Source organism: Danio rerio, chromosome 1 (assembly GCF_052040795.2).
Source record: "Danio rerio strain M-AB ecotype USA chromosome 1, GRCz13ab, whole genome shotgun sequence".
Lineage (NCBI taxonomy): Eukaryota > Metazoa > Chordata > Actinopteri > Cypriniformes > Danionidae > Danio > Danio rerio.
This window is the reverse complement of record NC_141021.1, coordinates 49,899,887-49,918,353: the sequence shown is the minus strand read 5'-3', so window position 1 is coordinate 49,918,353 and position 18,467 is coordinate 49,899,887. Positions and strand designations below refer to the sequence as shown.

The 18,467-nt window shown below is 33.9% G+C and overlaps 1 protein-coding gene across 3 annotated transcripts in view; it reads right to left on the bottom strand.

Annotated features, from left to right (window-relative positions):
• fstl1a (follistatin-like 1a) overlaps positions 1-18,467 on the bottom strand; it is a 33,030-nt gene that overhangs the window by 5,646 nt on the left and 8,917 nt on the right. For all 3 annotated transcript variants that reach the window (XM_087235220.1, XM_087235221.1, NM_001017860.1), the window contains 6 exon segments: positions 10,409-10,510; positions 7,716-7,845; positions 7,377-7,409; positions 6,087-6,217; positions 5,866-5,987; positions 1,059-1,171 (listed from right to left, as the gene is read on the bottom strand). In XM_087235220.1, coding sequence (XP_087091346.1) covers positions 1,059-1,171; positions 5,866-5,987; positions 6,087-6,217; positions 7,377-7,409; positions 7,716-7,845; positions 10,409-10,510 — 631 coding nt within the window.

The window sequence follows — 18,467 nt, the reverse complement described above, 5'->3', positions numbered from 1 at the left end:
AATGTGTGTTTTTATACAGCCATTTATTGTGTATGGCCATACACCCAAATCGCTTCACAATCATGAGGGGGGGTCTCTCCACACCACCACCAGTGTGCAGCATCCACTTGGATGATGCGACGGCAGCCACAGGACAACGGCGCCAGTGCGCTCACCACACACCAGCTATTGGTGCAGAAGAGAGACAGTGATAGAGCCAATTCGGTGGAAAGGGTGATTGGGAGGCCATGATCGTAAGGGCCAATAGAGGGACTTTGGCCAGGACACCGGGGTTAAACCCCTACTCTTTCACGAGAAGTGCCTTGGGATATTTAATGACCACAGAGAGTCAGGACCTCGGTTTAACGTCTCATCCGAAAGATGGCGCCCACTGAGAGTGTAGTGTCCCCTTCACTTTTACTGGGGCATTAGGACTCACACAGACCACAGGTTGAGCGCCCCTTGCTGGCCTCACTAACCCCACTTCCAACAGCAACCTAGTGTTCCCTAGTGGTCTCCCATCCAGGTACTGACCAGGCTCAGCCCTGCTTAGCTTCAGTGAGTAACCGGTCTTGGGCTGCAGGGTGACATGGCTGTGGCTATTTGCTAAAAAACTAATTTATTCAAGAACAAAACACTGCAGTGTTGCTTCGAGACCCACAAATGTTCTGCTGTGGGTTTGATTAGAATTAATTTCACTGACAAAACATAAAAAACACAATTTCGCATCTAAACAAAACTCTCTCAAAACGAACCTGCTTATACTGTTGTATAAAATCAATATCACTTTAGGGATTGCGTTTACATGCTGAATACACTGATTTTCAGGAAAATCACTCTTGATTGTGTGAAATTACTTTACTATACAATTTTTTTCCTTTATAACTTGAATTGCAGGGTGATTTTCTAACTGCAATCCAATAGTCTTCATCGCACAGTCAATGCTTTATTGTGTTTTTGTTTATTTCCATCAAATTGAGTGTTATTCAACGTTATCCTGCATTAAAATAGCAATTAAGATAATATCTTGCCAATAAATAGTGCCCAGTGTAAGTGAAGTGAAGAACTGTAGATCTTACTTCTCTCTGGAGGGTTAAATCCAGGCCTGAGACAGTTGAGAAACTCGTCAAAGCTTAGTTTCCAGTCTGCGTTTTCATCAGAGAGCTCAATGAGCGCATCCACACACAGACTCCTGCAGAACACAAGATCACCACTGTTTTAATAGGGTACTGTTACATCCAAAGGAGCATTATTGTTTATAAAAGCCCTACAATCACATTACAATTATTTTCACGCACATGAACATCCACAAACTGTAAGATGTGGCTTGTGGTTAATTACAGAAAGTAGACTATACTAATTAGAAGTGTAAACGGGCTCTGAAATATTTTACGGGAACAGTTGAACGAAAAATGAACTTTTCGATTTACTCACATTTAAGTGGTTCTAATCTTTTACAAATGTTGTTCTTCTGTTGAATGCAAAACAAGTTTTTCTCAATAATGTTTGATAAAAGCAGCTATTGACGTCCATAAAAGAAACAAAAAATACTATGGAAGTCAATGGTCAGTGAATAATCAGGCTATCAGTGTACGATCCATATCTGTTCTCAAACAAAAAAAGGAAAATGAAGAAAACGTCTGTTTTACATTTGCTCAAAAGAAACGAAAAAGCGAGATTTTGCCCTAATTTTCGTTTTTTTAATTTAGGGGAAAAAAATGGATAAACGACTTCAAAATTCATTATACACATGTAGGCAGTGCTGGAACGCCAACATTCCTTTGATTGGTCAACCGAATCTAAGCTCGTGACGTAGCCCTCAAAATAAGTTTTTATTAAAAGTATTTACAAAAAAAACAAAAAAAAAGACATTTACAAATTGTACAAACCAATTAATTGTTTTCTGTGCCAATTAAATCCAAATTCAATTTCAATTCCAAACCGTTATATTTTCTATGAAATAATCCCAGTTGGTTCCAAACATTTTCTTTTTCAGTTTATTTTTCTCTTGAACCTAAAAGAAGATATATTGAAGAAAGCTAGAATCTGGTAACCATTGACTTACAGTTGAGGTCAGAATTATTAGCCCCTTTGAATTCTTTTCTTCTCTTTTAAATATTTTCTAAATGGTGTTTAAAAGAGCAAGGAAATTTTCACAGTATGTCTGATAGTATTTTTTCTTCTGGAGAAAGTCTTATTTGTTTTATTTCGGCTAGAATGAAAGCAGATTTAAATTTTTTAAACACCATTTTAGGGACAAAATTATTAGCGCCTTTAAGCTATATCTTTTTTAATAATCTACAGAACAAACCATCGTTATACAATAACTTGCCTAATTAACCTAACCTGCCTATTTAACCTAATTAACTTAGTTAAGCCTTTAAATGTCACTTTAAGCTGTATATAAGTCTCTTGAAAAATATCTAGTCAAATATTATGTACTGTCATCATAGCAAAGATAAAAAATAAATCAGTTATTAGAAATGAGTTATTAAAAATATTATGTCTAGGAATGTGTTAAAAAACTCTTCTCTCCGTTAAACAGAAATTGGGGGGACTAATAATTCTGACTTCAACTGTAAATAGTTTGTAAAATGAATACACTGTTATAATCGATTAGTTATTTTACTTTAAAAAAAGAAAGTCAGTAAACCCATTGACCTTTTATAATTATTCACATAGTTTGTTTACTTAATAATTATAAGGCAACAAGTTTCCTCTCTTTTTTAATTAAGTCAGTTAATCTCTTTTTACGGTGTACTATGAAAGTCAATGGTTACCCGTTTCCAGCCTTCTTCACAATATCTTCTTTTGTGATTGGATTCCAATGGTCTGCGTAATAGTGTGTCAAATACAAAAGCATTTCTACATTTGTACAGTGCAATCTGCAAATTGTATAACATGCAGTATACAGTATGTGCACCGCTGGCTTTGTTTCTAGATATCAGTATCAGCATTGACCTTCTGAGGACCCATATCACCCCATCGCCCACTGGAATAATTACAGCAGTCAATCTTTTGGATTCAGATTTACCTAAAAAAGGATTTTGTGAACCCATATTACCCCACCACCCACTGCAGTCAATGTTTTGGATTTAGATTTACCTAATGATGGATTTTGTGAACGTTCATTTTAGCTAAAAAATACATGATGAATGCATAAAGTTATACAATTAGCTATATATGACGCCAAAATCTTTGTGCCGAGTAAACTGCAAGCATATTGAAAGGACATCAAGGTCATAATCATTATGATTTATAGACTATACTCTTGCCTGGAGATATATGCCACTTTGGAAGGTTTTCAAAATCTTAAGAAAGATTATCAGAAGCGGCTGTAAAGAAGTGCTGATAATAGTATTGACACAGATAGATGAAGATAAAGACAGCAATCAGGTTAATAAACCTCACAAACCGCAAACTGTCTTCAAACTGTCTCTATCTGATCTGTGCAGGTCAAATGATAAAAGAAAATGATTGTGTGTCATGCTGAAATGGAGATGAACCAGCGAGGGCAAGAGGACATTATGAAGACAATGTCGATGTGACATTTATTGCTAACATTATTTGTTATTTTTATAAAATAGATGTGCATCTTGATGACAAACCAAAATGCAACTCACTCATTTTGGTTATCACTTAATTATCGTTTTATGTGATTAATCAGATTAATGCAGAGTGAGGCATGAATGATAGTATTGTAGACTTCTGTTTAAAATTCTTTGGTCTGAAATGTGAAATAAAGTAGTTGTATTTATACATCTACTCAAATAAATAATGTTTTAACAGTTGTTTTTGAAATGCAACAGATTTCAACGTTGATAATAAGAAATAACTCTTGTGCATCAGTCATGTGATTTCTAAAAGATCATGTGACCCTAATGACAGTAATACTTGCTGAAAATTCATCTTTACATTACAGGAATAAATGTATCAATATTATTAAAAGAATACATATATTTAAAAGGTTACTTTGAATACTTTGAATGCTGTTTCTTCTTTATTATTGTTGTTGTTAACATTATATTTATTGTAGTTTTTCATTTTAATGCACAGAGAATGCAATCACATGAGTGATTAGTAGCAAAAATTAAAAGAAAAAGAAAAGACCAACAAAAAGAAAGAAAAATACCATACAAAATACCAAAAAACACATAAAAGCAAATAAATAATATTCATATTAAATAAACAAACACCTTCAGTTAAATTTACTTTTGCAGAGAACCACAGCATCAAGTGCAAAAAGGGGGTTTAAGCCAACATTTTACAACTATTACATTAAAAAATGAATGAAAATAAAAGGTGACACACAGATAGTCTTTTTACCTCCCTAGTGCATTATTTAAAGAAAATAATCAGTGACATTACAAGTAAACTATTGTCATTAGCTATGACAATAACTTGTATGAGCAAGATATTGAATATATTATATAATATATATTAGAATTTATTATAACGTATATTATAATGAATAATAATATTTAATTATTAGTAGAGCTTGCATTCTTGTACTTTGCAGGTAAATATACAACTGTTTCTACAAAACACCAAAACACATTTTTTGAGCTGTTGAGAGTCATATATGTGTCCCACGCTGCTATAAACACTATTAGGACACATATATTTTACAAAAAAAGTGAAAATTTATTGTTTTTGCGTTCTTTCGAGCAAATCCGTTCTTACGATTTGAAACAATTTTTTAAAGCTGTGTCACGTTGATACTTGCGTGTATTTGAGCGTGTAGACTGGATGTCTGTACCTGCGAGTGCATCGTGACATCTTAGAGTGTGCTGCATTCATTCATGAGTAAGACTTGGTTTAAACCAATCAGCACGCTCTATTGTGTATGCGATGCAACTTTATTAATATACATAATAGCTTTAAAGACTGTTTGTACCTGAAACAGTGTTCAGACTGCAGCGAGACGACAAGTTGTGTTGCCAAAACAGGTGGGAAAAGATGAAGAATTGTTTGGAGATATGGGTGGTCAGTGTTGCTTTTATAATTTGCTGCAGTGAAGGTTTTCATTTTCCAGCTATAAGAGCGCAACTGAACTCACGTGTGTATTACAGTGCACGCGACACAAGGCAGAAATACGTTTATACAGAACAATTTTTACTCGAGAGCTTTTCACATCTGGAAATGGTGAAATCCGGATTTGCTGCTCGTCTCCTTTTAAAAAAGACGCAGCTCCAGTTGGTGTTGATTGTCTTGTCTCTACAGATTTGGTAAGTGTGTGCGATAAGTGCCCTTTCTTTGTTCATTCAGATGGCAAAGTTAAAGTTCGTTATGTCAGCAGTACTCTTTCAGTGTTTAAAGACATACCTTAGTCAAAATGATTTCTAAGTTACTTAGTTTACGTTAATGTCACTACAATGTTATGGGCTGAAAGATCTGCTGTAAATGCTGCTCTCCGAGTGTAAACATGTGAACACTGCAATTAAACTATTACCCACCGTCGAGTTGAATTTTCGCTGCATTTTGTGACTAGATAGAGTTTCTTTCTCTTATACGACGTGCAGTGTCAAACATTCTGTCATTAAACACAATCACTGTCTTTCTCCCCTGCTTGTGTGTTTGTTTTGTCTCTGGGAAAATCAGAGCGTGCCCAAATGGAAACTCACATTTTTATTCAAATCCTTCCCCTTTTCCCTCCCCCAACACTCCCACCTAAACAGAGCTAGACACACCCACTTTCCTGGCTTTTTCCAAACTAGAGGTGTGAAAACACCCTACTGAAACAGGGGGGTTTTGTGGCCCTTGAATGGTAATGCAGGAGTTCATGCAACTGTGAGAACAGCTATGCAAAAATGAGAAAAACTCTTCGAGCACTTAGCATTGCAGTATGAACCTAGCCTTTGTTATGAATATGGATATATGTTTTACCTGAGCAAGCGGTTGTTCTCGTCCTCGGCATAAGGAGAGGTGATATTTACTGCGGTCTCATTATGCTGAATGAACTTCAATAATTCTGCTGAGTCCAGCTGAGCGTCTCCGTTATCATAGCTCTGTTGAAAGAATTAACAGAATACCGAATAGTGATAAACAAACACGCGTTGTGTTCAGAGGATTAATATGTTGAAACAAAAAAAAATAAATTCAGAAACCTGGAAGTATTTCAGCAGGACATCTGAGAAGTTGGATCCTTTAGAAAACCATCCATCAGGCTCTACTTCCGACTGTAACCATTCAATCACACGACTCCTCAACTCGTTACGGTCAGCGAGATAGCAAACAACTAAATAATCAATCAAATAAGCACATCTTACAAACTGGAAACTAACAAAAAACAAATGTCCTGTTTTGCAGCATTTATTCCAGCATTTACGGTGCCATAAATGCTACTGTAGTAGTTTTAAATGTTCCAAATTTAATGAGTAGCTTTATTATTATAGACTATTTGTGTTTACAATTGCATCAGATGCTGAAAATGGTCATTATTTTGAGGGACATTACATTTTAATACATTTTTGAGGGGTTTGGCTAATCACAACATGACTGTCTAATTGGAGCACATCAGTCATTTGGGAAGGGGCTTTATAGTTTATTTCTATAATAATAATAATAATAATAATAATAAGGGTGGTACAATGGTTCAGTGGTTAACACTGTCACCTCGCAGTAAAAAAATCACTGGTTCGAGCCCTGGCTGGGCCAGTTGGCATAAATGTGTGGAATTTGCATGTTCTTCTCATGTTCATGTGGGTCCCATCTGGGTGCTCCGGTGTCCCCCACAAGACATGCAATATACATGAATTGAATAAGCTAAATTGGCCGTAGTGTATGAGTGTGTGAATGCCAGTGTGTATGGATGTTTCCCAGTGCTGGGTTTCAGCAGGAATACTCATGAGATTTTTCTATCTTTAATCACCATCTATATAAGGTCTTATTTAATACATTTAATTCTGTCCAATCAAGACAGCAAAAAGTTAAAAAAAAATTTAATATTGGCCATAGAAAAACATAATTTCACATTTTCAATAAAATGTTTAAGAACTGCATGAACCGGAAGTTGCTGAGACTTTTATTTTTTTAGTATGTTGAAGTCCTTAACTGAAATGGAATATTGAGTAGGGGGCGGGACTTTCTTTTGTGCATAATTCCCTCATAGCAAACTAATTGTACGAGGGGCGTGGTTAAGAATATTGACATGCAGCTGCAACTGAAGCACTCAAGTTGACGTCAACAGAAGAATCGCCTCTATAAATGCGGAAGCAAATGGTGAGTTTTTGATTGAAGATTACCTAAACAAACTTTTTTCAGTGGATTATTATGCCCTGATTATTTATTCACCTTAAGAATATCAATGTGAATTAAATAATAAACATCATAAATTTTGATTTATGCCAACTTTAATGTTATTTAGTTCCTAATCGAACAGATGCATTTATACTCACTTGGGCTGTTGATGATCTTTTCCATTTTTTTCTCTAAATGAGGAGACAAAACCAGGTCAGTGGGTTTTTTCTTGAAATTAATTGCATAATTATGCGATCAAATCTGTTTCTAAAGAAAAATGGTTGTATTTTTTTCCATTTTCAGATGGGATTTCATTTCAACAACTTAAAATTGTAACATCTATGATCTATACTAGTCATACAAATTGCTAATTTTTATTTTAGCATTCCATCAATATTACTGTGTAATACTATTTATATTAGCCATTATAGGCATCTAATAAACCATAAGAACACACACATAAAGTATAGTATACACACAAACACACACAGACTTACCTTCACATTGTCCGTCATGGGAGATTTGTATTTTGACTCCTGTCAGACAAGCATCACGATGCAGCTCACAGTGATTTTGGTACATTTTCCCATTACTGCCACAGACTGGACGATTATGGGGTTTACATTGCTGATTAAAACATACAAATACATGCACATTAATAGAAGCGTGAGTGTGCATGATACTCAATTCAACTCATTTCAATTCATTTTTATTTATATAGAGCTGCTACAATGTGACTATGGAATTTATATCAGTGGTCATCATGACTCAAATGGGTCATTTGTCTGTTATGGTAGCAAGTAAAGAACAAAATAATGCTAAAAAGCACATAATAACATTAATAACTGGTATGTAATGAAAGAAATAGGAATTAAAATGTTTAGATACTTTTTAATATGCTATATGTTGTTGGTGTGAAAGGAACTGAGACTAATAATATAGTTTTTATACCACCATGGTTAAATGTAAGGCATAGTTTAGTTATGTAAAACACCCAGTCTTATTAAAGCATTTCAGAGAACAGAAGGGTGAATGCGGGTAATTACCATCACTGTGGAAACAGGGTTGCCAAGTCCATCTTTTTATGGTAATAGAACTTATTTTTACAAACTACAGATTAATCATAACATAGGGCTGCACAATATGTCATTTGAGCACTAATATTGCAATGTGTGTATCCGCAATAGTCAGAGGATCAGATTATTTTATAAAGATCAAAAAAATAAAAACATCATGAAATATTATTATTTTTCACTGATGACCATGTTATTTTACATTTGACTGTTTAATTTCTGTACATGAATACTGTTAGACTTCCATTAGAAACCATAAAGCGCTCTAAATGCTCTTTTGTATTTACACACGCTAGTAATTTATTATAATTTAAGCAAACTGCATAGAAAAGATTTGATCATCCCAATCTATCTAAATGAATGAAACCTTTCCCAATTGCTAGGGGTGTTGTTCAATTGTTCCCTCCTCCTCTTGCCATTTTTATTTGCTGTCTGAGGTTCTTCTAAAATCTAGGTGTTCTGAATGGCTCGCAGAGTTTAATAATTTAAGCGGTCCAGAGATGACTCGGTCGAGACTGGGGTGGATCCTTGTCTTTTGTCACTGCTCTGTCTTTCTGTGTGACGTGTGTGTACCTGTCCTGTTAGTTTGCTTTAGTTTGAGCTTTACATCTATTCAGAACGTCCAAGCTAAATCTCCTTAAATCTACTAAAAGGGAAGTGAAAATGATATATGTCACGTTTTGATTTTTATCACACGTACTGTAGTTGATTCTCTCTTACTTTATTAGGTCAGAAGCCGGTGCTATCCTTTGTATGTTTTTTCCAGTAAATGCAGTTTAGTGAGGAGCGTGTGACGCCAAAGATGTTTTCATTTTATTTTAAGATTCTCTTTATTTAGGAGGGTGGGATTAGTTAGCGGTGTTTAATTTGGTTTTTACTTTGATTTGGCATCGCTTTTTTTTCCTTCCCTCTATCAGGTTTGCTTCAATTGATTTGTTTGCTTTTTGCATTTATTGTGCACATTCGTAACTATGCTTTTGGTGATTAAATATTCTTGTTTTAATCTTTTTGTTGTAAAAAAAAATAGCGAATCACTTTTTGCCACGTCCGTTGTCTGTGTCGATACACAGCAGCTAACATCTCTGGAATTTTAAAAATATTGGGTTGTTATAATTATGTTTAGCCCTTTTCATCCTCTGAGCCACACAGGGCATAACATAATTTGGGGGCTCGTCCGGGATCCTTCCTTGGCAGGGCGACACGGGGCGTAACATTATATTCATATCACTATATAAAGCAGAAAAAAGATTATCGCAATATCAGATTTTTTTAGTAGCGCACCACCCTATAACAAACTAATACTTACCTAAAACCTTATTTCCTACACACTACTATTTATTCACTGGATATATGTTCTTATTTATTAGATATCAATGCTTATTCAAAATGTTACTTGTAAGATATTTGTGTCTTCATCCTAACATTTTTTTTAATTGAACTCTACGGTGGCCATTTTGACTAATCACAAAATGAGTTTAAATTGTACAGAAATAATAATTGTTACTACTAATTAATAAAGATAATAGCATCTAATAAATAAAACTATAGTATAATAAAGAAGTACTAATATCTAGGTAAGAAAACCAAACAAATTAACTTGTATGTATGAAATACGACGTAGCGTATTTGAGTATGTTTAATGTAATGGTTGAGTATGGAATATCTATCTATAATATGTACAAATATCTAACAAAACATGTGCACTAGTATATATTTAATTGGTATTACCGCAAGTATACTCGTGCCAAATAAATAAGTTACTACACTGTAAAAAAATAAGATGAATCAAACTAACCTTATGAGTCCACTGAACTTATATTATGGTAAACTGACTTTTAAAATAGCTGGCATAACTTATTAAACTAAGTTAATCAAGTTCTAACTTTATTTTATAAGTAACAATGACCTAAAACATGTGCTGTCAGGACTAATTGATCATGTCATTTTTTAGTGTAGTATCAAATGAAAGTTGTGTTTAAAAGGTATGCCAAACTGTAAAGATCTGGCAACCCCTATTGGGAACGCAGCATGTGTTTAATTCACAACACATGTGGTTTAGGGTATTTTCTGGGTCACTGTGAACGTGTGGCTAAAGTAAACAAATAGACATGACTCACCTCGATACACAGACAAGTTGGTTCGCCTTTCTCTGTGACCGAACATTCTCTCCCAGCTCCACAGAACACATTAGCACAAACTTTACTTTTGCTCCTCACCCCCTGCACAAAACAAAACAATACATTTGAATATTTACTGAAAGAAACCAGATCCTTAGTTTTTTAGGCATGACGTTTGGAACTTTGGCTCCATATTGCGGTAAAGGATGGTAAACATAAGTACTATCAAACTGAAGTATAAGCTTTAGTACTTTCTAAGTACTCTTTTAGGACCCTTTTTGAGTTTGATAGAAGCTAATAGTTGATTTAGTCAGAATACTTAACTCAAACCGTTAAAAAATCCTGTTTTTATTGGTAATGTTGACAAACATGCAGATTTTAGTTGAACCACAAGATGGCGGACTTTACTTCAGATATCTTGAAAAGATTGACGTCTAATAATTGACAAAAAAGTTTTTTTTATTTAATGAAAAATGGAATACAAAAAGAGTCTTGCGAAATGACTTTGCTATTGTCCTCCTAAATCATTGCTTCTCAAAGACTGGAGGATGTAGGGGCAGAGAAGTAATTTGGGGGCCCTAAGTAGCCTACTTCCAGCAATGGCCCAAAAGTTTTAAATTGCACCTTTTGTTCTTTAATTTGTTTTTAATTTATCTTGCTGTTTTACTCTATATATTATATATATATATTTCTACATTTTATCTTTTATTGCAAAATAATAACACGTAAAGCATCTAGTAAAACTTTTGAAATTATTTATTTTCTTTAAATGAATTAACACAATATTAAAATATTATGTCAATTCAATTAATGAATTAACATGAATAATAAATGAAATATTTCATTTTTTTTAACTGGTTTGACTGCTGGACTTATACATGATTAAGGGTGGGGTATACATTTGCGGAGATGTAATAACTACATTGAGATTGAAAATGTTTGGACCCTCACCGTACAAAATACAATAGAAAACAACAATTATGGAATTTATAGGTATAGGTATTTATTTGGGGGCCTTCAGATTTCCTGGGCCCCTAAGCAGCTGTTTATCGTACATATTGGTTTAATCCGCCTCGGGATGTCAGTTTAAAAAATAAGTTAAAGACATTTCTTTTTTTTAAGTTTTCAAAGATTATTAGACAGAGAGGTATACGTTCATTCCTTGTACATTTAACTTTCCTGTGACTCCCAAGGAAATTTCTCTTGTTTTTTTCTGCAATTAATTCTAGTTATTGTTTCCTTTTTTAGAGATGTAGCTCAATTCATATGTCCATAATCAGTCTAGCTGATACTGCAGTAAAATTTGTTTTTCACAGACTAACCAATCAATTCACTCTCTTTTTAAAACCAAGCAGTTTCCGAGCGTCTATTACCTATTGGAAAATTTTGTAAGAATTCCAAAATAGGAAACTATGCAGTCATTACTTCACAATCCTCATCCTTAAATACCTAATTTATGTTACAAATAAGATCAAAGAAATATCTTTTAAACTGATTCATAAACTCTGGTTAAGCATTTTCTAGTAAATTTAAAAAGGATATTGATATAAATTGCCCTTTTGCATTTAGAAACTGTACCCAACATCTTTTGGCACTGTGGTTATGTTAAAAAGCTTTGGTAAGATGCTTCTGCTTTTATCAAAAAATGTATTTTTAATTTTAATTAGCATTTTAAAAATGTACTTTTTGGATATTTTAATTATGAAAATCTGAACAATGAAATTTTTGTTATTAATCTATTTGTTTTGTTGATTAAGCAGTTTTACTTTGTTTTATAAGGAACTGAAAAATTACTTTTGTTCTATTCAACATAGTGAGGATAAAAAAAAAACATTAAAACAGTCCATTTGTGCTCTATTTTAAAAAATTTTGGTAAATGTAAACGTCCTGCTTGTTTGTAATTGTAAGAATTTTATTTAAACATTTATACTCTTGTTTTTTAGGTCTGTTTTGTTTCTTTAGTTTTTGTACTGTTTTTAGTATTTACCTTCTATCATCCTGGCATGATATGGTTTGTTCTATTGCAGGCATGTCCAAACTTGGGCCCCAGAGGGCCAGTGTCCTTCAAATTTTAGTTCCAACCCCAATCAGACACACCTGGGCTAGCTAATCAAGCTCTTACTAGGCTTTCACATCCTTGTAGGTGTGTTGAGGCAAGTTGGAGCTAAAATCTGCAGGACATCGTCCCTTCAGGACCGAGTTTGGACACCCCTGTTCTATTGTCATGTATCTGTTGTTTAAAAAATAAATAAATATATATGCGTTCATTTTGCAGTAATCCAGCACAAAACTGTTCTGCTTAATTTGTAAAGAGATAGTTGGAATTGTGCAGTTAAAAATGCCAAATACCTCTATGAAAAAAAGGTTGAGGCGGCTGGAATACATAAAATTAGACCACTCTGTATTTTGCACCATGCTCCTTTTGACCTTCTGTACTTCTGGTTGTGCTTTGTTTATAAGACATTGCTGCCACTTTTACACTTGTATTTTTAAAGGGGCAGGAAATTATATCTGTGTTTATCAAAGTAAACTTTGAAATCAGAATAAATAAAAAAACCCTATAATTTTTTTTCTTTTTAAATTATTTCCCAAATTATGTTTAACAGAGCAAGGAAATTTTCACAGTATTTCTGATAATATTTTTTTTCTTCTGGAGAAAGTCTAATTTGCTTTAATTCAGCTAGAATAAAAACAGCTTTTAATTTTTTAAAAAACGGTTTAAGGTCAATATTATTAGCCTCTTTAAGCTATATATTTTTTCAATTGTCTACAGAAAACCATCATTATACAATTACTTGCCTAATTACCCTAACCTGCCTACCTAATTAACCTAGTAAAGCCTTTAAATGTCACTTTTAAGCTGTATAGAAAAATATCTAGTCAAATATTATTTACTATCATCATGGCAAAAATAAAATAAATCAGTTATTAGAAATGAGTTAATAAAACTATTATGTTTAGAAATGTGCTGGAAAAAAAATCTGCTCTCCATTAAACAGAAATTGGGGAAAAAATAAACAGCGGGCGAATAATTGAGGGGGTTTAATAATCCTGATTTCAACTGTATGTAAAATTAAAGTTGGTTCTAAACTGTTTTTCTGGACATTGTTGAAAATCATGATTTGACTTGAGACTTTGAGAACCTCTGACCTAAACAAACAGGACTCGTTCACTCTCTCTCAGACATGTGCTGGCCTTTTATTGTGCTGTGTGACTGCTGCAGACTGAAGTGAAAGCCACACTGAAACGGCTCCAGATGCCAGACCTGTTGACCTTTGCCATTTCATGAAGAGAGTGAGTAACAAAGAGTCTGACCACAACAATTCTCCAGCGCATGCTGTCATTCACTGAAAACACACACACACATATAAAAACACCCCACGCCTGTGAGACAGATGGCACACACTCCCACACATATACACAAATAACCATCTGCAACATCAGAAGAAATGTTGATAGACAGAGCAAAATCATGCTATTCAAAACTGTTTTCACTGAGGTTTTTAAAAGTAATTATAAATTCAATAAATTGTTAATTACAAAGTTATTATAAATGAATACTGGATAATTAATACTTTTTTTATATACTTAAATTAACATATAGTTTTTATTTCAGTCAGGAAATATTTATCATGTAGTTTAATATGATGTAAAATAACTAAATAAAAAACTAAAGCACTTTTTTTTTTTTTAAAAATGACAAAAAAGGACACTTACTAACAAGCTAATTAATATGAAAACAAAACAAAAAGTGGTACAGAAAGCTATAAAAAAAGTTTGATAATATTTTTTTTAAATAATATTTACATTTAATTTATTCTTGCTTTGCATTACAGATTGCATGACACACATTACATACTTGGGAGAAGTCTAACGTATACAATATTATCTTTTAACATAGCAAAAAGAAGTGTGCACCAAAGCGGATAGAGAAGATTCTGTAATAGTTCCACATAAAGCCCAGGGACATCTGTCCATCTTTCCAATCCCAGAGAACCTTTAACACTAACCTTTAACCTCTCACTGGGAAGATTGTGGGACACAATAGAAAGGTTTCCCAAGGAAGTAAGGGAAGTGAATTCTGTTCCAAGGCATCATGCAAGGTGGAAAAGCCTATTTGAGGTAACATGCGTCTCTTTTTCTATGAGTGTGCACGTGCGATGAATATTTCACATAAAATGTGTGTAGTTTGCCAATAACATGAGGTCACTTGGGCAGTGAGTCACTGTTTTCCAGTCTTAATGTGTGAGCATGTGTTAACCGTTGCCAGAGAAAACATCTAGTGGATCTGTTAACAGACCCAAAATGTTTTCAAATGCTTTCTCAGTTTTTGGTTGTAAAATTGGGCATGGTTATTAAACATTTCACCCAAATAAACTTAATTACATGTTAAATTACATTACTATAGTGGGACATTTAAGATATCAAAGAAAATTTTTAGGCTGCAGTTATCTTGGCGATTCATGAAACACAACACAACAGCTATCAACTCTTTGTGGGAGTTAAAAAACAAACAGGCAACAGAAAATTAATACTCATAGCTCCTGACGATACATAGGGGTTATTGAAGTAAAACAATTAGCCTGGGCAAGAAACCCATTGCAATAATAAAGGGTCTGCAAATGGTTCACAGGGGATAAAACAAAACAAAAAAAAGATTATCTGAACTTTCATCAAAAAAACGTTTGCAGCTCATGCCACCACAGATCTACAAGTTACTAAGTGAAAACTTACTTTCAGACATGCCAAACATTCACTTCTTCTTGAAGTGAGCCTGTGTTGTCGCGCGCGTACTCAAGAGCGGTGTTGTCGCGCGCCTACTGAAGGGTGGAACCGAGGGTGTGTCGCGTCGCGAGGGCACTTTTGATAATTTTGGAAGGGCACTTTCTATCCAAGACTAAAAAGGGCATGTGCACTGCACAGGTTGAGCCCTATGTGTGCACGTGCCTGCTCATTCGGTTGAGGCTTTTGAATAAATGTTGGAAATAAAGTACAGTTTCTTGTACAGACCAATCACTTCGATTCATAATGCCTCAGTTTTGCATCTTTGCATTGGCTAATGAATGGCTAATATGAATAGCATCAATGAAACTTTCTTTAAACGTACAAAAAGTCAAATTTTTTTGGGAGGGGGGGGACTATATTATCAGATTGCTTTCAGTATCTCCAAACAATCACTATTCCCTTTTCAATTATCATGAATAAGGGAAAATAATTCTACACTGTAAAACCCAACAGTGAACTTTATCAAATGAAATGAGTGTAGTTAACTTAAAATTAACTGAAAGTTATTTCTACTCATTTGAAAATAGTTTTGAACTCAGCGTTGAAGGAAATGAGTTCATTAAATACCTCAATACTTCAACATAAATGCAGTAAGTTCACAGTACTCATATAGATAAATTTTTTTAACTCAAATTGTTTGTAGCAATCGGTTTCCTCAAACGGTTTAAGTTGCCTTTACTTATTGGGTTTTACAGTACTCAGTTGGTTTGAGTTCTCTTCATTTATTGGGTTTTACTGTGCTCAAATTGCTTTGTTTACTCAAATGAATTTAGTTCACAGTACTCATTAGGATTAGTTTTTGAACTTAAATGGTTTGTTGCAATCAGTTTCCTCAAACAATTTGAGTTACCCTAACTTTTTGGGTTTTGCAGTGTAGGGTGCAGCCTATAAATATAGTAAAAAGAAAAAGAGAAAGCCGAGACACTGAGGAATTCATACTCTAAAAGAGTCAGAAACTTCAGTGTAGATTTAACACAACACCAACACAAGCGGAGCGGAAACACCTTTCACACACACAGGCTTTAACAACGAGTGGGCTGTAAAGAGCATAGACGACACACATAAACACACACTGAGCATTGACCTAAACCAGAGGGCAGACAGTACATTCCTCACATTCCAGAGAGTGTCAGCTGAGATCTGATGGAGATTAGAGTATACTCGGACGAGTGTAGGACGACACCAAAACTTTAGTGAAAAAAGCATTCGGTATTGTGGTCCTACTAGTGAAATAAACCCCTTATATCAGAGACTGACATCGACTGCTCTCAATGGGCTATTTGTGTTTTTCAGCCAATAAACTTCCGGTGAAAGGTTATTATGACTATTTTCAGTATCAAAAGGTTCCTTTTACAGCATCGAGGTGGTAATTAAGATGCATTCAGTTAAATAAACTTTCAGTTGTTCAAGCGTACACCAAGATGAAAGACCATGTAAATGCAGACGCCGTCAGTACCAGCAGGCTCATGGGACGTATTTTTCTCCGTCCAAAAATGTATATAGGAGTACGTAATCAGAATGAGCCTGGGTTGGCCATGCCACATGCAATCTCATAACAACTTAATGACACTCATGACATTAGCAGTGAAATTCAAACACCCAAGCAACCATACACAACATCCTTTTTTAACAACCGCCACTGGTAGAGTCCCATGCAGAAAGAATAGGACTTTTATTTATACTCACAGCCCACTGAACAGACACTATTTATTTTAGTAGCCTGCTGTGGTGATCTGCATATGATCTGATAGCATCCTGTGTCATCTCTAGTGCTTTATTTTTGAGCATTTAGGTTCCTCTCAACCTCAGGGGGCCAATTTCTCAAACTCAATTTGTCTGAATGCTCAGTTCAGTCTAAAAAGCATGCGGAAAGAAAGAATGACCGTATTCTTTTATAAATATATATCGTTGAAGTCAGAGTTATTAGCCCCCTTTGATTTTTTATTCTTTTTTTAATATTTCCATCATTATATTTAACAAACCAAGTAAATTTTCACAGTATGTCTGATAATATTTATTTGTTTGTTTTATTTCAGCTAGAATAAAGGCAGCTTTTATAAAAAAAATAATAAAAAAAAACATCAAGGTCAATATTATTAGCCCCTTTAAGGTATATTTTTCTCGATAGTCTACAGAACAAACCATCATTATACAATAACTTGCCTAATTACCCTAACCTACATAATTTACATAATTAACCTAGTAAAGCCTTTAAATGTCACTTTAAATTGTATAGAAGTCTCTTGAAAAATATCTAGACAAATATTATTTACTGTCATCATGACAAAGATAAAATATATCAGTTATTAAAAATGAGTTATTAAAACTATTATGTTTACAAATGTGCTAAAAAAAAAAAACTTCTCTCCAGTAAACAGAAAATGGGCGAAAAAATAAACAGGTGGGCGAATAATTCAAGGCAGCTAATAATTTTGACGTCAACTGTGTCAATATGTGTGTATATATATATATATATATATATATATATATATATATATATATATATATATATATATATATATATATATATATATATATATATATATATACTAGTGAACAGCATTTAAAAATAAAAAACACTCCTCGTCCAGGCATTTTTATTGTTTTTTAGAAAAATTATCTACAATACACTATTGAAGCCTAAAAATGGTCACGATACCATTCATGCTCACTATTGGCATGCACAAATTGTACCAGCATCCATATAGTCTGCCACTTGGTTAAGTGGACCGCTATAGCAACAGCCCGGAAGACCAGTCAAGCCCAATTTTGGAAAGCCGCCCCTCCATTTTCAAACACTTGCATTTCACTCCATTATCCTGCATTAAAACACCAGAAATTGCAAACTAACTGAGGTCATTAACATTTTCAAAATACTTTGTTTTGGTGGACCAAAAATGCTGGTTAAAAAGAGTTAACTTCAAGCATAACAATTACAAATCCTAGAAAAAACGTTCCTAATTGGTTCTATGAATAGCATTTTTCATCCATTGAATTTGTATTAAAAAAATAATAATAGTAATGCTTGAATTCAGCAAGAATACATTCAATGATTTTTTTTCCCTTTCATTTTATTTCATTTAATTTTTTTTCTTTCAGTTGGATAACTTTTTTTTTTTCCTCGCCACTGGCTTGTTTGGATTGGGACTTGTGAAGCTATGCATAGATAGATTTGCTCTTCAGAGTTGGAACTTTCAGCAGTGAGATTTAAACCACACTGAACTGAACTAAACTGAACTTCAAGTCTGAAATCTGGACTTTACTAGAACTTGTT